The sequence below is a fragment of the Epargyreus clarus genome, unplaced genomic scaffold (genome assembly GCF_041222505.1).
Source record: "Epargyreus clarus isolate Ecla_fem2 unplaced genomic scaffold, WU_Ecla_fem_2.2 ptg000035l, whole genome shotgun sequence".
Lineage (NCBI taxonomy): Eukaryota > Metazoa > Arthropoda > Insecta > Lepidoptera > Hesperiidae > Epargyreus > Epargyreus clarus.
Window position 1 is genome coordinate 8,569,058 of NW_027332240.1, and position 24,716 is coordinate 8,593,773.

Here is a 24,716-nt window from a genome sequence, read left to right on the forward strand (position 1 = left end):
AAAATAATTTTCAGAACCAGCTATAATTTCAGGAATCATTCATGGAGTTATTGCAAATAGCAAAACATATTTGTAACTTTATGACAAAACAGTGTCCTAACAGAAATGGAAAATATTATGTCAACATACTGGGACAACGAGTGAATACAATAATATCATCAGAGTTCTCTAAAATTGGGAGGTATGTGTGAAGCAACTGGATGAATAACATATTCCAATGAGAACTGAGGAAATCAACCTGGTACATTTTGATGCTCTTCTCAGAATAACACTTTAACTAGTGCTACCTATAAAGGTCATAATAGGTAATTTATGCTCCACCACAATACACACGATAAAAATATGTGCAATACATGGTGGAGAACAGAAAATAGGAATCATCACATTGCTGGTGCGCTAACCCATAACAAATATAACCCCGTGCATATAAGAATCTTATCAGGATTCACCGCACAGCATGATGCTCATGAGCTCATGTAACGGAATCATACTGAAGACATTGAAACTCACTTAGCTGAATTACAAATGATAGAAGACTAACTATCTTATCAGAAAACAATGTCTAAAATAGACATTTGTGACATAAATGTTTTATGCAGCACCCCGTTGCCAATTTGAAATTGGTTGAGATTGGTCGTTCCACACAAATCAATTGTGTTATATGATATTAAAATTTAATATATGGCGTCAAGATCTTACAACAAGAAAAATCTTACAACATTGATGACAAAATTATCTTTGTATACTAGTTAATCCAATGCTCGATCTCAAATGGTAATAGATGTGCTCCTCACATTATCACATACACACTGGTGTATATACATGACAACTGTTTCATGTTAACCTGAAATAGAACAGAAGGCATGCTCTCTCAAAAGAACCACCTCAGGAGGACAATGATTAAGCAAACAAGACTCCGGCTTATTGATACTGACACATATCTATCCAATATATTTTTAGTCACATGAAGAAAGAATACTATAAGTATCTCATATATTGGAACCAGCGTCTGAAGTCCTAGCTTTGATAGTAGCATTCTGAGTTAATACCTCAACACAATCGAGCAGAGTTCATTGATTTGTTATGGATACTCTATAGTTCCTACTCAATTTCAGCTGTTTTATAAGCAAATAACAGGTACCTATACATGACTCAAAGTAAACAATATTACATGGGTTATATTGTAGTACCTCTTACTCACATATATACAAATTATGTATAATAAAAGTTAATCAGTTACCAGCTATATAAAGCTGTTTGATTTGATATCTTTTGGGCTAGGTATATATGAATATCCTAACATCCAGATTAGGTGTATTTCAAGATGTTGCGGATTTCAGGAAATACTCGTATTATTAAGGTATAAATCTAAGGAGATTTGTATCAAGGAGTACAATCAGAACTATAATGCACCACTTAACTACTGGTACAGAGTACCTACTTAAAGTCATTGAGCTTACATAATATATATAACTCTATTATATACAGATGTAACTTGAATTGAAGTTTTTAAATTATCTATTTAATACACTGGTTTACAGTGATAAAATCAATCCAGAAGTCTGGAGTTGTCTTTGGACACAAATACCTTTATGATTTATTCTAAGGCCAGGTACTATAACAATACCTGCAATACTATAACAATACAAATGTGCTAAATAATAAATGTCCATACTTGTAAATAATTCAAAAACCTTGTTTAGTATTACTTATTTATGTGGCATATGTGACATAAATGCAAATATGTGAATGTCAAGAGTGAACTTCATGTAAAAATGTGAGAATTTATACAAAATTAACATTTTGGATTTCGTTACACTTATCTTTCAGTGACTCAATAGGAATAAATACAGTAATAATTAAAGGTTTGGAAGTTCAGTCCACAAACATATGGGTAATTATTAAATATCTGCACATATTTTTCACTTTTACATGTACAGTAAAACTGCTTAAAATATGAGGCTGATCATCATGAAAAAATTGACTAAAGATTATTGGTGCCTATGTAATGCTCTACAACAGAAGCCTGGTACTCCCAACATTACAAAAAGCAATCAAATATTAATATACTACTCATATTGTTGCTTAAACATTTCCTTTAGCAACACCAGGTTTATATAGAAACATGCATCATACATTTATACACCAGTCATCAGGTCAACAAATAACACAGCAGTCCATTAATCCTGGAATAAAGACAAGCATAATATGAGAATTGCTATTGCACTTAAGTCTTCATAATGTCTATGTTAGTTACACTAATACTGAAATTGTTATCATTTCATAATGAAGCTTAGGCTAAGGGTAAATAATGTCCACCATGGTAATATGTGACACATTAATGATATAAAAGTAATAACAACATTATTATATCATGTGAATGGCCAGCCATTAATATGATATCTTCTTTGGGTCTTTTATGCCTAGTGTGTATACCTAGATGCTCTTATAAAACATAAAACAAAGAAAGTAAGCTGCATGTCCAATCAATTTTCAAATGTAAATCTAGCATCCCTAGAATTAATAGGAATTCCTTAGGGGTATGTGTGATGAATGTTACTATATAGGACTCTAACATTACTATATAGGACACACATGGCAGACATCTTGCCTAGAACAAAGAAAACTATATTATATATATAAATTATTATTATAATTATTATATATAGAAGATTTATCTAATTTCATTTTCTTAAATAATTAAGATGGAGAAAAATGTGGGTAATAACTGTATAATTTATCACTGGCAGAGCTGTAACTAGAACCAGTTGTGTTAGTAATCATTACAGGCTAAGTAAGCCAGAACCCCATGGAAGTTATAAAATATTTGACTTATTAAAACTGAATTAATCCTGGGAATGCTCAGCATAAATACTTTTGAGTAAAGATAAGCTTTTCTGGTCTAGTCATGTCATGTTTTGAGTAAAGATAAGCTTTTCTGGTCTAGTCATGAATGGGGTTTGAAATAATCATATACATAAATACTGCTATGAAAACTGATATCAACTTTTACATACACATAACTGATAGTTACACACATTTTTAGGAAAAGATGTTAGATGGAAAGTCAGATTGGATTTCAAAAGGAAACACATCATAAGCTTTCCAACCAACCATATAGATATGTAACTTTACAGAGGGCATGCATAAGCATGGTACAGCAAAAAGTATAAGTAACTTTTGCAAATCTGATATATACCTACAAAAACAGGAAGTCATATAAAACTAAAATGTTTCATTGATCTAAGAATGATCATGTCCCTCCTGAACATGCACACTAATATAAAGAAACAAAGTAGGTATAACACCCAATATTATACCGGGTATACCTACAACATAAAATATAAATTTATCTCACATGGGGCATATATCATCCCAAGATCAAATCAAATACCCAATCATAAATTGTCAATAAATAATGGTATTAATTCCTTAATATTCAACATGGGATGGCTTCCTATTTTAATAATATTGGAATACATACAATGTACCTACTGGTACATTTAAGTATAGTATTATATAAAAGTACATAATTATATAATGCACATCACATATGAAACATATTTATACACATATTGCTATATAGCAAAGGAAATAGTATTATTTGTGTCAATAAAATTGACCAAGTAATTCATTCTACACATAATTATGACATACTATGGAGGGTAGAAAACATATTTTCGACCTTGTATGTATTTATTTTTTGCAAGGTGCAAAAGCTTGAATTGAATAATTATTAACACTGACTAAATTACAATATTACTATTATTATTATTATTATTGGCCAATTTTAGTAATAATATATTTAGAGAAAAATATTGCATTATTATTGCACTGAATATTATTTCATCTAATTCAGAGGGAATCTCACTTACTACTATGTGTTTCAGAACATTTCATCCATATTATACAGTAAGAGTAAATATTCAGTTAGCAATCCTAATAATTATGTATATTTTATAATTATACCTAATTAAGAGAAAAAACTCTTATTAATATGATATTTTCACATTGTATTTTTTTATATATATATATTTTATTATTGAGAATAAATCTCACTAAGCACTATGGATTTCACAACATCTCATCCATATGATGCAGAACAAATAAATATTCAGCAATGTAATTAAATCCATATAATAATTTATATGTATGGTAATAAATCTTTAATTTAATTACATGTCCCATTGTTGCAGTTGTCTCTAAACATCTACATTGTAATTCTCAATTATATTTCAGATCACCATGAAATAAAATTGAAAATTAGACGAGCTTACCTGTAAGCGAAGTCTGATTATAATTTTATGAATGGTGATCTGAAATATAATTACCCACCCTCCCAAAATCAAAACCCATACTGCAACAATAAGAACAAGAGTCTCCTAGATATAGACAGCATGCATATTATCAAGGAGACTAAGTTGGAAATGATAGACTCTAAATTAAGTGAGGAATCCGGAGCTGTCACTGTCATACGCAGTGTCAGTGGTCTTTAAACTTTTTTTGTTTTTAAAGGCTAAACAATCGCGATGCCGACGAGTGGGAAGAAGGATACTACATTGTAATTCTCAATTATATTTCAGATCACCATTCATAAAATTATAATCAGACTTCGCTTACAGGTAAGCTCGTCTAATTTTCAATTATTCCTATACAGATGTTCTGAAACCAATAATAATAAGTCCATATATATGAATAACCATTACATTCTCATGACATCATAGATGGTATGTTACATACTTCAAGTTATTAATGGTATTTGCGCTTTAGATTATATTAAAAGCATCACTTCTCTTATCTGTGGCCTCTCCGAACTGAGGAACGTAAGAGTTATTAATAATTATTATAATTTATTTTCTATCGTATAATTTTTGAACCTTTGAAAAATATATACCGATTCGATGAAAAAATCTTTGTTTAAGGTATTATAGGGAGTGAGATAGTCTAAGCACTTGAATGTTATGAATTAAAAGAGCTTTAAATAATTACCCCAAAATCTAGTATCTCTACATAAAAATGTCCCCTTTCTTGATTGAAACCACGTGACATTTCAATCATCCGGTTATTCTGTTAAAATCGTCCCATTTAAGAAAAGGCATTTCACCTGATAGATTAACTAATCTAATTGTAAAAGGATGTGTTTCTAAATTGTACACATTATAGAGTTCAATCGAATAAATGTTTTGGCTGGGGGCTCTCGGTAACTCACCTTGATTGTTCCAACGACCCATCCGTTCGATAACTGTGTGTAATTATACTCTTCTAGCCAGTAACGTTGGCACGTGTTCTGTTGGTCATAGAGAACAAAAGATATAACTTTTGTTATTTCACCTGGCATTGACCTATCAATGGGTTTAGGGTTTGCGCTAAAATCAGAACGAAAAAGTGCAACAATAAAAATTCTATGAAATTGAAATAGGAGTTATTCTTATACAACACTAAATTGAAGCTTTAACCAAATAGCATAATAAAAAAAGACAACCCTTATTAAGATGCTGCTATTTTAGTGATTTGAACTTCGCTTTGACAAAGTAGTATAGCTAATATATAACTGTAGCAAAATTAAACGACGAAGTCTCTGAGTTAGTATGCTTTTTTGTTCGTAGGTCCATTTTTTTCGGGTACCTACCAGTAAATTTATTAAAAACTCTCAATAACATGATGGAAATTATTTAAAGTTAACAAATATTACTAAACATTCGTATCTGTTCTCTGAAAGATGCTAATTCTACGTCAGCGTTCTGATTTTCTGAGACTATATTTTGTTATCTATATTTTTTCGTCTACGGACTTTAATTATGTAAACAATTTAAAACGAAATAGGATATAATAAAAATATTCATAAGACTCCCTATTTCAAAGTCTTTTAATCTGTTGTCACTTCAATCAACAAATTGAAATAAAACACTCCAAAAACCAAATTATTCATTTGGCAAATCTCCATTAAAATTTACATAGTAACAAACGTTGTCACGTCTACGATACAATCGCTCGTAATTTTAAAATCTTCGTTACTCAAATCTTTAACACCATTCATAAAACATTTGGCAGCCATCCTGCCATAGAAATGGCTTCAGATTCTATTGCCAATGCTCCTATTTTTACAGACACGTGACATTTTCATCCGTTCACTTTGTGTTTGATTCTCAACTTAATCGTATATTGAGTAGAACGCAAAATGCGTATTCTAAAATGATGGTATGTGAAAAGAATTGTGTAATAATCTCGGAACTAGCGTTCTATTGAAAGATTGGTATTAAATTTATTCCCTCGTCTGAAATCTTTGTTGCGTAAACGTAATATTCTACGGTTAGAAAAATACTTACGATTAGACAATATTTTTCGTAAAGTTGACAAATTAGAACTTCGTATATAAACGGTTTGAGAAGACAACTTTGATTATTGATTCGCTTTTACTCTCAAGATCATTTATAGAGAAATAATCATTCTGTTATATTAACAATTGAATATATTCGCATGGTTAGCATTGTTTTGTTTCGATATATTCGCATCATTATAATTGTTGTGTTCTGTTCTTCTGTCACTACCAAAACGAAATAATTCAAGGTCGCTTCGCACATTTCTACTGCATACGGACGAATTATTTTCCTTGTCAATTCAAGGTTGACACGCAAGGCTTGTAATTATAATGCCCGCTGGTCAAAATATCCTTATAGCATGTGTAATGTCGACAATAGTCGAAAAACTTGTCTGTCCGATAATATCTAGCGCGAAAATTAACATCATGTTACTGTTTAGTACGACAATCGGTAGTCAATTCGCGTTATCAGTCTGTTGATCATTATGAGCAACAAAAAATGTTGTAATCGACTTTCCTTTTTTATCCTATTGCGCGTGTTATCTTTGACATAATTTGTATTACTTGTATAGAACCATATCACATTGTGGAATCAACTGTATTTCTTTCACGTCACGATCAAGGATCTTCTCACACGAGCCTTCAAATTTGATACATTGTCAAAATTGATGCTAATGCATCAGTCATTCAATAAATAACAATTGTAATGTGATACTTCCTTGTAAATATTAAGAAATAAACGTCAAAAGTCATCGGAAACACTGCCGTGATTCGATATGCCAGAAATCAAATTATGATTAGCTACGTTCGTTGCAAGTCTGCTCGGTCGATAACCTCCCCCAAAGATTGCGGCAACGCTTTTTCTGTTATGACTTCATCCTACAAAAAATGATGCATTAGAAATGACTAATTTGGTAGTGTGAGATTTAAAACTATTAACCGAATCTTTATTCAATTACCACCAATTAAGTATCTTCGTTTTATTTGAAGAACTTTGAACTTGAAATTGTTTATGCACAACGCAATTTATTTCATTCAAATTGATTTAAGTAACATTTGCGCAGTGGTTTTAATTATAATTATGGACTATTAAAGTCAAGGATGCAATTATATCTTATTTTTAAATTGCACACAACTCAGGGCTAAAGCAAACTTGCTAATAATAATTTGGTCAATAAATATTAACCAAAATTAGGTTCACTTGAACTATATAATCATTTAAAGGTCATTAAAAAGATAAACCTTGGCCACTTGTGGTTACTGTAAGCGAAATAAATACAACGTGGGATGTATTGAGATGAATGAACTAAAAGTTTAAGACAGCATTACATATGAATGACATGAACATAATTGACGAGTAGAGGAATAGCTGACTGGAGCAATAGTCAGTTATTAAACCCAAATACATATTAAAGAGAGCAAATAAAGATCGTTTCAGATTTAGAATCAGTAGAGCGTTGCAAAAATGCACTATGTGTATTATATTTACGTTTTCTGCATTGATTTTGTATTTGCTCTTTTTTAATGTTAAGAACATAAATCGTTTTTTATTTTATTATTTGCACAAAAACCTTTAAGGGGTCACGCAAGGTAGAACATTAGGTCCAAAATGTATGTTACGATGCAAACAATTTCATTAAAAATCTATCTTGCTAAAGTAAGCTTTACTTTATCGAGTTTTTATATATATTATAACGAAGCCCTTAGCTAAATAAACTGTATTATCATAACCACCAAAATAGATGGATCTCGTTAAAAAAGATTGATGACAGAAACTATAATTTATCGACGGGCTCAAGTTCTCGTAGTGTAAACATTATAAATAACTATTTAGGGCACGTACTTTTTACTGGCTTGGAGCCACTGCCTTTGTCTTTCCTTGTTGTTTTATTTTGTATGCAATGACTTCATTTAATTACTCCTTTGTAATATAACTAGGTACTGATTTGTAAATATTCAGAAATATAAAAAATGAGAAATTCTGGGAGAAGAAAATTCAAAAAATATATTTAAAATTTAAAAAATCGGGATCTTCATAATGGCGCCCAATATCCGGTCCAATTATGGTTTAAAACTATGGTCATTAAATCATAAGTAAGTCCAAAAAAAATTAATCAAATCTGGAGGAGGATCAAAATTTGTAGGGGAATAATAACAAACCCACTCCGGAAAGTTATCAATACAGATGATAGAATTAATCCTTTTCTTTTACTTTCAATGGTAAAAAATATTGTATCAATAGTTAATTATTGCATCAGAATGAATTGTTACTATTTTTCAGAATAGTACTAGCTAATAGAATAATGTAGTCAAAGACTAAGGTTGTTGCAATATTCTCGATTCGTCACGAGATCCTTGCACTGTCTACTATGGTTTCACCAGTAGTTACATTTCCTTATAGAGTTTCTTTGAATTACTATCATCACGTACCGTTTTAGTCACGTTACTATATTTAGCGGTTACGTTCAAACGGTTTACTATAATAATAAATATTTATGTATCTTTTGGATTATCTTTGAAGATCCCTCGTGGAATAACATCGTTGGTTACTTAAATTCGGAGTGGTTATTGGTTATCGAGAGAAATATTTACTGTTGTTGTTACCTATATTGATCCGTGGAGATGATAGGAATAGGTTGAAGAGATTTATATTGTAGTAGTGTATGCTGTGCTATGGTTGTGTTTTTTGTATGAGTACATCGATTTCGTATTTTTCGTTTTAATGCTTATATTATCAAGGATGCACTGCATACATATCATGATGATCTAGTCAGGAAGTCCAGAGATAAAGAGGAACTTCTTAAAAATTCTTTGAACATCCAATTCATTGTTAAAACAAAGATAGAATCTGTAACGTAAATAACGATTCTTGAAACGACTGTGCTAATGAAAACAGCATTTCTTGTTAAAAGGCTTTTTGTTAAGCTGATGACGTACTCAGGTACATTGAGGATGATTAATATACAGAATAAAATAGCGTTTTATACAAAATTCGTGAGTCATTAACGTTAGCTCGCGAGGTTAACCGCAAAAATGTAACTACATCCGTTTTGGGTAATTGAGGAAGAGTTAGCGTAACCGAAATCTAGGTAAAACTAACTAATCGTGTGTTTATAGTGACTGATACGTATTGCGTCTAGTACTATGTGTTTAAGCATCGAAATTTTGGATTGGACCTTGCGTGTCGTACCGGTGATCGTCATCGCCATATCACGCAATTTCGTTTATACATTCTTTAACCAAAAACAATTGAATCATTTACATAAATTGATTGGTTTTTAGCCGACTGAAGGATAACGTCTCTCGAGCGTATCTATGTATATTTCATTCTTGGCTACGACCTACAGCCCTGGCTTGACGAATTTTAAAATATGAGGTGTCGTTAGATTTATTTTATGGTCGTGTAATTTGTTTTAATATATGTTATATTTCAAATTCTAAAATGATCGTTTTAATTTCTAACACGCTTTTATTAGCTTGGGTTGTATGTATGTATGTATGTATGTAACAGAATAGAATCTTTGAACCCGATTTCTATCCACTTTGAACGTTCAGTTTAATTCAAAATTTTGAAGAATTATCAAAAACCGATGTCAATACACGATTTTAATAATTTCGTACCATTGTCCTTATCAACATCCTCAGGATTAACGATTTTCGAGGCGAAATTGTTAAAGCGCCTGTGAGAAAGTTCATCGCAAGTTACTATATTGCAAATAATTGCTTTTTAGTTCCAATAACTGTTATTTTATTATCATTATCTCTTGAAGTTATAGTTACATTAAAGTTGCATAATCTTTTATTAGTTCACAAAGCATTTCAACTAGTCATTCGTACTATGCACAATGCAATATAAGCATGCACTATGCGTGTAGCAAAACCTTGTGCAAAGATGTAATCATGCAGCGTTGCTAAAGAGTGTTTTTAATTTCCATACATTTCACAAAGAGCTTCGGAAACATTGTAGTGTAAAATATAAATGATAAAATATTGACTGCGTACTCAACTTTTAAGTTTATTTCAGATAATTTTGAATATAAACCGTAATGGACGGAATATTAAAACTAAGACCGTAGAGATGAAAGTGATAGAGCTCTTTATGAGGACTTTACGCAATGTATCTACTAATTTGCAGCGTAAACATGATCATAGCGTAAATTTACGCCGGCTCATACATAACATTTGAACGTCCCTAACTCATTTGACCGTGATTCATTAAACGGGGTGGTGTAGTGATGGGAAAAGGGTGTAAATGTAGTACGCATCACCACGGTATGGCGTACCGTGAGTTTCGTAACGCCAACACAACAGCGCAGTGCGATGCGCGCGCATCCCCCGATATCGAATAGGCCAGTCATTTTCCTAACCTCAAAACCTGAATCAAACAGCTGTTGTCCGAGCTTACGAGTCGACTGCGCTAATGTAATAAGCGTCGCAACAATAACACGCGGCTAGGCGTCGGTGGCCATTACGAAATCATTCAAATTTAGAATCTGCGTTATTTTTTTTCGATTTACGGTTTTCGTTCTTCCATTCAGTTTTCGGCCAGTGCGGCTCTCGATTAGCCGTGTTTTCGCTAGATTTATGTATTTTCGTTCTACGTAATAGTTTGGTTTCGTTCGATATCTTTAAATTTTTTCTGGTGTGATCCTTAATAATTGTTATTTATTGTGTTTTGAAGGAACAAAGTGTATTTCAGTGAATCATGACTGTACTAAGTGAACGTTTTAAATCCTAGTGTTGTGTTCTAAATTGTGCTAAAATGGATGAGGAGTATGAGTATGACTTCGCGTACGAGTGCCGGGTGGGTACCATAACTATACTCTATACTATATAAAGGATATTTTATTTATGCCACAGTTAATCCCTAAACGTACTGAACGATATAATAAGGATAATAGGATAGGGTATAAGGATTCTTATTGGATGAGGAGTATAAGTATCACTTCGCGTACGAATGCCGGGTGGGTACCATAACTATACTCTATACTATATAAAGCATATTTTGTTTATGTCAGAGCCAATCTCTAGAGGTATTGAACGGATCCTCATGATTCATTTACTGTTAGTCAGCAACTTTTTGCAAATTTACAGAATTATATATGACATATTCCTAAATGGATATAAGATCCTAAAATTGTTAGTGATTCTACAGCAATTCCACCATCTGTCTTATAACAGGGGTTTGTAGCTGATATGTTATGGTATGAAGGGTAAGGGTATACTAATTTGCAGAGTACAGACTTAGTTATGGGAAGCAGATAATCTAATCTATAATCGAGTTCCCATAACAGATGTCCAAGAGTAGCAGCTTAACATCACTTTTGCTGTATGCCCATAAACCATTTTTGTTGCATATTATTAAAAAAAAGGAAAAGAGAAAATATTAGTTACTCAAATGATTGTGATCGTAAATTTGATTTAGGAGAAGAAGTTTAAAGTGACTTTATAAATGCTTATGACCTATTTACTTAATACGTAAATAAATAAAGAATAATGTTATTGGTTGTAGGTAAATGTTAAGTAAGATGCTAATAAATATTTGACATACTTACAATGCATCGAGTGTCTTTAGGAACCCAAAGATTCAGTGGTCGGTCAAATGGTTCATATCAGATTCTTTTTAATATTTTTTGATAACCGCTGTTTGAATATTAGATAATTTATTTTGTTTTTTTTTTCTAATCAAAATATTTGCTTATTTGTATTTCCTGTAACAATTGTATTGTATAAGTCATGTAGTTTGACAGTCATTCCATCGACAAAAGTTTTTTTTGGCCAAGATTAATATAAATATTAATCTTGGCCAAAAAAAAATATAATGTCCATGTTAAATATAAACCATATTGGCTTGTATATCACGTAAAACTCGTATTAATCAAAATGTATAATAGCTAATTATAAAAATATTAAAACGCGTTTTTAACATTTTAAATCTTATTTCATATATTATAATGTGTCCGCGTCTTTATTTATCATTCATGTATGCATTCATATCGGATTGCAATTGCAATATCTCATAAAATGCTAAATGCATCTAGGTTAGTGTATGTCATGCAGCCGCACCTTTACACCTACTCAATCGGGCTCCAATAGCCTTATTTGTAAAACATGTCTGTAAGTGCAATATACCTTTGAACGAAACGGTTTCCACTGAATCTTATTGCGTAATACCTAGAATCGAATAATAACATCGATAAGTAGGTAATGAGATAGGGATTGGAGTCCTCGGGGCTTTTCCCGAGTTCTAATTTCCGCGAGTGGAACATGAGTAATTTGCTGCCAGTATAATCTATGTATATTGTTATAACTAATGTAGGTACTGCATCTAACTAATGTACTACTGTAATGAATGAATGCAGTCCGCATCTATTTTTTTCCAAAAAAACTAACATCGACTATTAATTAGAAGACTAGTTTACAAACAAACATAAATACCTAAGACATTTTAATCGAGTTTTATTTACTTTTACTGATTGTATATTTGTACGCAAATCACGCAACGGTTTCATCGATTTTTCTTAGATTTTGAAAGCTGTTTGACTCATCATAACATTTTATTTTAATATCAGTAAAAATGCACAGAAATTACGCCTGTTACTTTAAATTTCGTATGTATTATTTTATATGATTTGAAAATGTTGTTGAAATATGTTTAAAACGTAATAATAATGTATTAATTGAAAAATCACACTTGCAATACTTTTTTTTATTATTTTCCTTACATAAGGTACTGTTACTGTGAACGTGTGATAGTTATTAGTTTTAAAATAAGTGTACTTTAATAAATAAACATTGAGAATATTTTTAACCGTATTAATATGTATTATGTATTTCATTCCAGCGCCTGGTGGAGGCAATGGCGCCGCGCTCGGCACGCTCCTTCAGACAGGAGTTTAATATGCAAGACCTGGCCACTACCGAACATACTTACACGACACACTTTACCTCTGAGAAGTAAGTATAATCGTTTAGAAACATCGTCAAATCAGCTCATTGCAATAATACCATATAGACTATTTTTTAACGTTATTAATTGTTATTTTCCCATAATTTCGCGCAGATATGTAAGGACGTCACATACAACAGAGCTTGATGGCCACGCACCAATCAAATCGATGGCCAATGGCAAATTAAGTTCGCCTAACTACGCAACAAAAACAGTTGTAGGCGACGACGACAGACCTGACGTTAGGAATCTCAAACGGGTCCATAAAATGTATGAAGGTCCAAACATTATCGAATCCAGAGGTATAGTCCACCCCGAAACACGTGAGATCTTGACCGTCGGTCAAGCTATTAGTATGAGGATACTAGACGTTCGAACGGGAAGATTACTCTCTTCTCCAGAAACGAGACAAACTATGACAATAGAACAAGCGGCGAAGGAAGGACTCATCGACCCGAAACTCGCTGCGAGACTAACAGGCCCTTGTGGGATGACTGAAGACGGAAATGAAGTTACTTTACTAGAAGCCATCCAAAGGGAGTTATACGACGCAGAACAAGGACTCACAGATCCAGCAGAGAAGCGAATCAAGGTGACTGTAGAAGGAGAAAAACCTACAACACAAGGAATGAGTATTTCGGACGCTCTAAACCGCGGACAAGTCGATTTACAGAGAGGTCTCTACCGGTTACCAAACGGCACCTACATAACGATAGCTGAAGCTTACCAAAGAGGCTATCTGATCTACAATGAGATTATCAAAATAAAATCTAGCGCCCTGTCTTTATCAGACGCGATAAGCCAAGATTTAGTTGACAACAGTGGTTGGATTTTGGACAGGAATTCCGGTGATAGGTTCCAATTAGACGTCGCGATTAAAAACGAACTAATCAACCCGAACGTTAGGGAAATAGTTGATGCTAAAAATGACGTTAAAATAACGCTACTAGAAGCGATAGAAAAGAATATTATAAATACTAAACATTCTAAATACGTACATAGCGTTACAAAAGAAAAATTAACTTTCAAAGATGCAGCAATGAAGCGATACATTTGCAAACCCATGACATTGAAAGACGTATGTGATAATAATTTGATGACAAATGACGGTAAAATATTATCTCCAACAAGTCGAACGCCATTGAACATCTTGGAGGCAATTTCCGCCGGTGTGTTGGATAGTGATAGTGTCAAATGTATAACAGATACTACAACCGGCCAGCTTCTCACATTATCTGAAGCATTGGGTGCTAGGATTATTCTCACAGATAACAAATTCCGCGACAATTTAACGGGAGAACTTTGTACCATCCCAGAAGCAGTAGACCGTGGCCTTATCACATCAGTCTCCCAGCGATCTATATTCGATATTGATGGCTTTAGGGATCCTAAGACCGGTGAATTCGTTTCCTTTAACACAGCTTTAAGTAAAGCTAACATAAAGTATGTCAACGGAGAAACTTTCCTTAAATCTGAAAGTGGTGATTTTGTATATTTAGAAGATTGTACTAAAGTTTCAATTGTCCGCCCCGAGGTACTAGAAATGTTCAATCGAAAGATAGGTATTTTCGAAAACGATAAAGAGCTTTCTGTTTTAGATGCGGTGTTCAAAAATATTCTTGATCCTAAAACTGGTCACTTACTAGATGCGAATAGGAAACCAATTCCATTTAATAAAGCTGTAGAAATCAATATGATTACGCCTGAGGGTGCTGCTCTATTAAATTCCCTCTTAAATATTACACTTACATTGCAAACGGTTACGAAAACTGTTAAAAGATACGTCACAGTAACAAATACTAATACGTCGCGACGATCGGATACTATTATCACATTTGCCGAAGCAGTACGAATGGGGTTAATCGATGAAAGTACCCAAACGTTCACCGACCCAACAACGGGAACGGTATTCCCAATACAACAAGCCTTAGATGAAGGGTTACTAGGTGTTGAAAAAGACGAACCTCGAGTAGCAAGGATATCAGATCGAGTCACTAAACGGGAACTAGTCCCAGGTCAGGTAGTAGAACTAAAAATAACTAAAAAATCTTACATTAAAGATCTTCCTCCTAGTCCGGAAAGTAAATTACAACACGACAACAGACCCGAAACAGTTAAAAGCCCCGACTATGTTGTTCGTGAAACAACAAGACCGCGAGAAGATATAACTCGTGAGTTTAGGACTGTCACATCTAAGTCGATAGTAAACGAACCTTCGGTAACATCACTAACGATTAAGAAAAACACAATTGAACTGCCAAATGGTGGTTGGACATTAAAAGAAGCTATACAACAAAATCTTTTTGATCCATCTACAGGGTTATTTATAATTCCAGGGACTGATAGGGTTCTAGACCTAAAAGAGGCGATCGATCTCAATATTATAAATCCAGAATCGGCCAAAGTAGTAGATCCGAAATCCAAAAAAGATGTTATGTTAAATAAAGCTTTAGATTTGCATATAATAGATAATACAGGTCATTACAGATATCAAACATACACTTTAACTATGAAAGAATCCATTGAACGCAAATTTATTACTTTCGTACATCTTTCAACAACTATTTCTACGCATAAAGTTATAACAATTACATCTATTGCTGGTATGCCAGACAAAATGGAAATCTCTGAAGTGCAGGATATGCCTGCTGACAAAAGGATTTCTGAAGAGCAGTCCGCGTTAGAACCTGTACAAGTAAAACCTGGAGTCATCTTTGACCCAGCTACAGCACTTGTTATATCAACAACATCAGGTGTTTCGGAAAACATCATCGAAGCAGTTGACCGAGGGGCGGTTTCACCAAGCGCGGTTAAGGTCACAGATCCTAAAACTGGTAAATTAATTCCTTTAAAACAGGCTTTAGACAAGGGTATTGTAAATGAGAATTCAGGTGAATATACGGATAAATCTGGCAGAAAGATAAGCTTAGCGGACGCAGCCAAAGTGGGCCTTGTAGCTGTTGTAGGTGCCCCTCTGGTAGCGGCTACTAAGATTATCCAGCTGGTTAAAAGTACTATGGTTGTAGATCCAAACACCGGAGAAGAGCTGCCCATGGAAGTGGCATATGAAAGGGGCTTAGTCGATCCAGAAACTTACAAAAAATATGAGGATTCTATTAGAGATAAAACTCCCGACAGCGACACTCTTGTACGTACAAGTTCCGAACAAACAACGTCGAACCGAAGTACAATTACGATATCCAAGTTTATGAAAACTACCGTAGTAGACCCACAGACAGGTGAAAAGTTGACTATGGAAGAAGCTTTTACCAGAGGACTCGTGGATCCAGTTACTTATGAAAAATACAAACAATCTCTCAAGGAAAGATCATCAAGTCCTGAGGTAAACGCATCGGCCATAAAATCACCATCTTCTGTTTCATATTCCCAAACCACAACTAAACCCCTGTCTGTAGGAGCTGCTGTTTCGGAAGGTTTTATAACTGTGGAATCCATACAAAATAGTCTTTCAGCTGACAATCGTAAGGTCATTGATAATGAATTTGCCGAAAAAGAAATTGATACAAAAATAATTGATTTGACTAAAGTGAGCATAACTAAAACACCTAGGTTTGACACAGATATTTCTAAAAAAGTTTCAGGCATGCCTTCTGATACAAAACCTCTTGTTCTACAAAAACTTCGAAAACGCGTAGTATCCCCACAAGAAGCGATAGTAAAGGGTCTAATAAACAAAGAAACGGCCAAAGTTTTGGAATCTATCAAATTGTATAAAGGTAAAGATGGATCTCCTTTGACTTTGGAAAAGGCTATTGAATGTGGATTAGTTGATAACAGCCAGGGAAATATCGTCGATCCGGTACACGGTGAAGTATTGAACATCGATGAAGCTATTAACAGGGGAGTCTTAGATGCGGAAGGCCAAGATGAAGTCTTGATTCCTATTTGTAGAAGTCTTACTATTTCAGAAGTTATGAAACAAGGGTTGTACGATCCGGCTACAGACAAAATTATTCATCCGGAAACAGGTAATCATTTGACATTAAAAGAAGCTATAATTTGCGACATCGTTGATCCTTTGTCCGTTATAACCTTATCTCCTGGTAAAAGCATGACGCTTGCTGAAGCTATCGATAGCAATATTGTGGACAGTGACAAAAATATTATAAAGACTAGCTTAGGTCCAATCGACTTTGTTACAGCAGTTAATTATAACTTACTGCCCGACAACACCACAGCTGAGGGCGTGGACGATATTCCTCCCGCAGGAATGACTTTAACCGTTGCTTTAAAACGGAATCTTATCAATCCGAAAACAGGAGAATTCACACACCCACTTACAGGCGAATCAATGACAATAGGTGAAGCTATTGATAACAATTTGATAATGGGTATTCCGTTCCCTCAGTCGTCATCAACACTTCCTTTAGAGGAAGCATTAGATCAAGGACTCGTCAATCTTAAGGAAGGTACATTCACTGATCCCAATACGAAACAGAAAATACCCTTAGACAAAGCACTTGAACAAGGCTTAGTGGCAGTCAAACTCGACAAAGAGATTTCAGAAATAAGCGGTGTTGTTACCACCATAACTGAAACTTTTTCATCCGAACACACTATCACAACAAAAATGGTAGAACTTCTAGCCGATTATGTTCTCGTTAATACAAATGAGGTGCAAAATACAAAAACTGGAGAAATAATTCCCATAGAAGAAGCTCGACAGAAAGGCATAATTAGAGAAGAGCAAACAAATAGGGAACATGTTATCACTAGCGACACGAATATTAATTTCGAGGACGCGCTTAATCTCGGTTACATTGACATTAAGACAGGTACATTCACGCATCCGAATACTGGAGAAACGTTGTCAATTACGGAAGCAGTGAATGCTGGGGTACTGAATACGGAAATTGCGCCTAAGTCTACATCGCCTTCACCAAAGAAGGAATTGGAAATGCTCGATCTCAACGAAGCATTTGAACTCTTGTTTGATGATAAAACACAGAAGTTTAGGGATCCTAAATCACCTAATAAAGTAGTTACATTCAAGGAAGCTCTAGAAAGAAAAATAATTGATCCTCAATCAGTAATATATAATGTCGGATGTAGTCAACCAGTCACACTTCAAGAAGCACTGGATACTGGCCTCTTAGATAAAAAGAGCGGCAAATTAAAAGAACCAGACACAGGAAAGTCTATTGATATTAAGAAAGCTGCTAAAATGGGATTAATCGCTGTAGTTGCCGCACCAGCGCTAGCAGCAATGGCTGTGGTTAAAGGCGCTGAAGCAGTAAGAAGCAAAATAATGACGCCCAAACAACCAGAAGCTGTTAGACCTGAAGAAATTACTAAGAAAGAGTCATTGGTAAAAACGACAGATAAACCTAGTGATCCTTCTTTCGTTGGAAAACCATCTGAATCACAGCAAAAACAGCCTTTTGAAATAATAGGCATAACAGAGGAAGCAGTATCTGAAGAATTAATAGTTCCTATTGATTCTCGTAAATCGCCTATTGTTTCGAAAGAGGATAAAACGCCAAAATCCAAAGAAAGAGACATGCCTGAACGGCCGAAATTACCCAAAGAAGCCGTTTCGCAGGATGCGAAACAGAAGACACCAATATCTCAAGATGTTTCTGATGAACTACCAGTATCACATGAGAGCACAACTATAGTTTCTGAAACAAAATATATTACCACGGTAACTACTTCACGACCGGACGAGAAACCTACATCTTCAGTTACAATTACTGAATTAAGTCCAAGTGCAGACACGAAGCCGTTACAAGACAAGCCAGCAGTTTCTGTAGAGGAACCCAAAGGATATGTGCCTTCTAGACAGGGAGAACAGGTCACTGATGATAAAATCGATCTTACAGAAACTAGGAAGAAACCAAAAGAATCGGACACTACAGCAGATAGAAGTGTTGGTATTGTGAGCACCCCAACAATACAACAAATACGCCAAACTTCTCCGAACGGTGAAGAAGTAACAACCATTATTAGAACTATCACAACATCTGCACCCATTGAATGTATATCTGAACACACTAGCACAGTCGTTACTACGAAAGCTTCTAAAGTAACAACTATCGAAGTAACGCAAAATGAATCCACTTCGTATCAAGTAGTAACAGAGGAATTGAGAGAACCGCACCGTGTGGTTGAAACTACTATTGAAACCCAGAAATCGAGAATGTCGCCTGATCAAGTAGATAAAGCGTACATTGAAAACCAACCGTCAGACATTTCAGGTGACGTTCACGAAACACTATTTACAAAGGATGGAAGCCAGCCACACTCAGTTCCATTAGCAGAAGATGTAAGAGCAAAGAAAAAAGATTCACGCGAGCTTACGCCTGAGACACCTCAGATAGGTATTGAGGATGGATTACGAACTAGAGAAATCGATACAGGCAAGGTTGTAAAACCTGTAGATGTTTCAACAGGAATAACATACGATCCAAATACAAATACCATAACCGCTACATCAACACGAGTTACTGATGATGTCCTTACAGCTGTAAAGAAAGGAATCGTTTCTCCTGAAACTGTCAAAGTTATAGAGTCTGAAACAGGTAAAGAAATTACCCTAAATGAAGCCGCACGCAAGGGAATATTTAATGAAAAGACTGGCGAAATAAAAGACAAATCTGGGCGTAGTATGAGTTTCGCGGATGCTGCTAAGTTAGGCCTAGTGGCTGTTGTCGGTGCGCCAATACTTGCAGCATCCATGGTGGTAGACGCAGTTAAAGGCGTAGTTGATTCAAAGACAGAAAAATCGGAGCCTACTAAAGAACCTGAACAATCCAAAGTGTCGCCTACAGAGAGCCAAAGGCCCGACGAAATTATTCCTCAGATTCCAAAAGATTCGCATGCAGTTTCAGACACTTTGCTTAGTAAAACACCTGAGGAAATGCCTAAGCGCCAAGTTCCAACGGATACAACCCCAGATTCAAAAGGACATAAACCTGACGATGCTTTACTTAAGTTAACAGAGCCGAGTGCAAAGGATAAGATCCCAAGTGATGATGCAAAAGTTATGTCTGCACTTCTTATCGATGCTGAAAAACAACCTTTGCGAGCTATTGAAGAGATTACAGAACAAAATGTGACTAAGGAGTTGCAGAGACCGGTGGAAGTACTGTGGGAGAACATTGCACTAATAGATGCGATTGCACAAGGCAAAATTGAGCCCAAAGTTTGTCGTATAATAATAAACGGAGTTGAGATGCCGTTAACTGTACAGGACTCTCTAGAACAGGAACAAATCAGCAGATTTACTCCAGTTGATGTTATATCTAAAAATTGCGTTATTGTTAGGGAATCTAAACCGAAACGATGCATTGCTATTTCCCAAAAGCTGACTCCGGAGGAACTATCTGAAATGGGAGTTTATGATATAGAAAAGCAGGTATTCTTGAATCCTGAAACTGGTGCTAAAATTACATTCGAAGAGCTTGTTTACGGCCTACATGTATTTGATCCCACCACCATATTGGTTAAAGATTTGGGTTGCAAATCAGATAATTATATTACTTTCGATGAAGCGATTGCAAGGCCCATTATTGACAAAACTACAGGGTACATGGTTAACCCGAAGACAGGAAAACGTGTATCATTCCTGCAATGTGTTCAAGTCGGATGGATAGTTGAAAAACCGGAGGAAATATCACTTCCGGAGCAAGTATCTATCGAGTCAGCCTTGGAACAAGGACGTTACAATCCGAAAACCGGGGAAATTAAGGACATAACAGGAGAGTTAGTGCCTATCGGAGAAGCTGTTCAAAAGGGAATAGTCGATCAGGAATCCTTACTAATAAAAGTTCCACGAACAAATGAAACTATATCCTTCTCAGATGCTATCGAGCGTGGTGTAATAGAAATACACGAGGGTATAATAACGATAGTAGAAACCCACGAGACAATCGAAGTCTCAGTGGCAATCCAACGCGGACTAATAACGATTATAAGAAGACCAATTTCCATTGAAGCAGTAATCATTAAGGAAATGTATGAACCGAAATCTGGAAGAATCAAAGATAATGTTACAGAACAATTGGTCACTATTCCAGACGCTGTCGACAGAAATATTGTACACCCAACTATTTCAGAAATAAAAGATACTGCTTCAGATAAGTTCATACCGCTGTCGGAAGCGCTCGACACAAATCTAATTAATCCGGAAACTGGTAGAATTAAGGACAAAAAGACTGGTAAATACATTCCATTAGATGATGCACTAAAGAAGGGTCTAATAGCGACAAAAGATGTTACTTTTTCGCTATTCGATGTTATTGAATTAGGTTATTATTCTCCAGATACATGCACAATATTAAATCCAAAGTCTGGTGAAACAATGACTCTTGCTAAAGCTATTAAGGACAAGCTTGTTAATCCATCAGATGTAAGAATTAAAGATGACAAATCTGAAGCTGTTATACCATTTGAACAAGCTGTAAACAGTGGCCTCATCGACCTAGAAAGAGGCGTGATTACCACTCCACTGTATAATCTTAAAGAAGCTAGTGAAAAAGGTTATTTGTTAAGCGACAAGAAGCCATGGACATTACAAGAAGGTTTAGTTCAAGGTTTCTATGATCCAGATACGGGTCTTCTTACTATTCAAAACGTTACTATGACGCTTGAGGATGCAATTAAAATCGGTAATATTAATCCAGAAGCTTTGACGGTTAGGAATTCCAGTACAGGGGAAATGATCACTTTAGCTGACGCAATTAAAGTTGGTATAATTGATTCGAAAGAAGGTAAAGTTAGGGACCCAATACAAGGTGATAAAATATCTCTTACCGACGCGTCCGATCGGGGCCTAATATTACCTGCGAAACGGAAACTTAGCTTACCTGAGGCCGTTTTAAAAGGTTTCTATGATCCTAAAACCGGAAAATTCTTACACCCGCAAAGCAAAGAAAAAGTTCCAACTGATAGAGCAATCCGTAAACGTATGTTAGATCCTCAATCTACTTTAGTTCACGTCGGTGGCAAAGTTATACCGTTCGAATTCGCCGTTGATAAGGGCATTGTTGATGGAAGGACAGGTACGATCTTGTTAGGTGATGAAAGGGTAGATTTCCGTGAAGCTTTCGAAAGAGGCATTTTGGTGGAGGTCCGAAAACCATTGTCTCTAATCGAAGCTTTAGAAAAAGGCGTGTACAATGAAATTACGGGACTCTTTATGGATCCCCAAACCGGTAAGAAATATACACTCGCGGAAGCAATCAAAATGAATCTAGTCGACCCTCATTCGGTTCATATTCAAGATAACAGGTTAGGCAAATGGGATAAGATTACTTTACCAGAATCAATAGAAACGGGTGTCATCGATGACAAATCGGGTAAAATTAGAAATATCAATAATGACAACGAAGAAATCAGCCTTCGCAAAGCATTTGAAATCGGTTTACTTGTAGATAGCAAAGCACCTATTAGTTTACAACGTGCGTTACATCAGGGACTTTACGACGATAGTACGGGTAAAATTATCGATCCAGCCACAAGTCGTAAAATTACTCTGCATGAAGCAATTAGGCGGTCAATTGTTAGTCCTAAATACCTTTGCTACTTTGACAAAAAATCTGAAAAACCTTTGACATTGGCTGAATGCTGCCGTAGTCAAATCATTGATAGAAGAAGTGGTAAATTCGTTGAGCCTGGATCAGACGTACAAGTACCCCTTTCGGAGGCCATGAGCTTAGGTTTGATTGTTGACATCGAAAGCGCAGGTTTTACTTTGTATGAGACGCTAGCAATGAACATGTATGAAATCACTGAACACGTATTCATTCATCCGGTGAGTGAAAGAAAAATATCGCTTAAGACTGCCATCGAAGATGAACTTGTTAACCCTGAAATTTCCCTGGTTAAAAACATTCCTACAAGTAAGTACATTAAATTAAACGAAGCCGTCAATTCGGGTATCATTGATGAAAATAACAGTGTGTATATTTTACCTAACGGCAATCAAATTAATTTACTAGATGCAAAACATCGCGGTCTTATAGTTACGTCCAAGAAAAATCTCAGCCTTGAAGAGATTATACGAAATGGATTATTCAGAGCCGATAACGGAAAGATCGTAGACCCTAATACGAACGAATTTGTTGATATTAACAAAGCTATTGAAATCAATCTTCTCAATCCTGAACACACAGTCGTTAAAGACAGTTCTACAAACAAGTTTAAACCTCTTCTTGTTGCTATTCAACAAGGCGATGTAGATGTTACTAAGGGTAGGGTTCTAGACACAAAAGCAAAGAAAACGTACAGCTTAGATATTGCCTTTGATAAGGGTCTCCTTGTTACTGTTATCCAACCACTCACATCACAAACAATTACTAGGCGTTACGTACCAGAGTCATCAACTTCTAAAGAACCAGTTCTTAGGGAGTTTACTTTAGATGAAGCGATCAAATATGAATTTATCGACCCTGAAACCGCTTTGATCAAAGATCCACACATAAATAAATACGTTCCGCTCAAGCTAGGTATTGTCGAGGGCATAATTGACAAAAATGCTAAAGGACTCTTTGATCAAAGTGGACGATCGCGTCCTCTTTGCTTTATCTTTGAAAATAGTTTAATCGTGTACGTTCGGGAACCTCTAACATTTGAACAAGCTATTGAAGATGGGCACTTAAACATCGCCACGGCCCGGTTTACTGATCCTCAATCCAATGAAGTGTTTACAATCAAAGACGCTGCCACTATGGGCTACATTGATCCAGACACGGCGCTCATAAAAGATAATCTCAAGAAACGACTAATCAAACTTCCTGAGGCTTTCCGCAAAGGCCTCATGGATGCCGAGAAGGGTAACATTTTAGATACAGAGACCTCTAAACTTAATACATTAACCGCGGCCATCGAAAGCGGTCTCCTGATGACGCCTAAAAAGAGTTTCAGTCTCATAGAAACTTTGAATTTCGGTATTTACAATCCAACGACCGGTGCACTGAACGATCCGTTCATAACAACGAGCGTCATGGACCGGAAGAGACTAACGTTAGGCGAGGCGATACAGCAAGGCATCGTCGATCCATCCAGCACTGTTGTGAAAGAACCAGACACTGGAAAAATATTACCATTGGTACAAGCAATAGAGAAGCAACTGATCAACCCTGTTGATGGAAGATTAATAATTGACCCGCAAAAGGAAGTCAGTCTCGATTTAGTTAAAGCTCTTAAGAAGGGTTACTTACTGCCAGCAGAAACTAGGGTGAGTTTGACAATATTTTTCATGCTTAGATTCTGTGCTTCTTTAAGCAAAGGTGTTGCTTTAAATTTCCTTTTTCACTTTCAACCGGTGATCTATCTTATCTGAAGCATTCAGCTTAAACATTGGCATGGCACGACACCCACAAGACTTGTGTCAAGACTGGGTTATAGGCAATATGGTGACGTCACTGTTTGTGGCCAACACTAATACCAATTTTGTCAGTACTAAGTAAATTCATGCTACCTATA

The 24,716-nt window shown here is 35.3% G+C and overlaps 1 protein-coding gene across 12 annotated transcripts in view; it reads left to right on the plus strand.

Annotated features, from left to right (window-relative positions):
- The window catches only part of shot (dystonin-like protein short stop), a 383,469-nt gene that overhangs the window by 288,856 nt on the left and 69,897 nt on the right, over positions 1-24,716 (plus strand). For 8 of the 12 annotated variants that reach the window (XM_073091892.1, XM_073091894.1, XM_073091890.1 and 5 more), the window contains 2 exons: positions 13,164-13,276; positions 13,383-13,860. The exons of 3 other annotated variants lie outside the window; for them this stretch is intronic. In XM_073091892.1, the coding sequence (XP_072947993.1) occupies positions 13,164-13,276; positions 13,383-13,860 (591 nt within the window). One more of the 12 variants, XM_073091886.1, reaches the window with a different exon arrangement.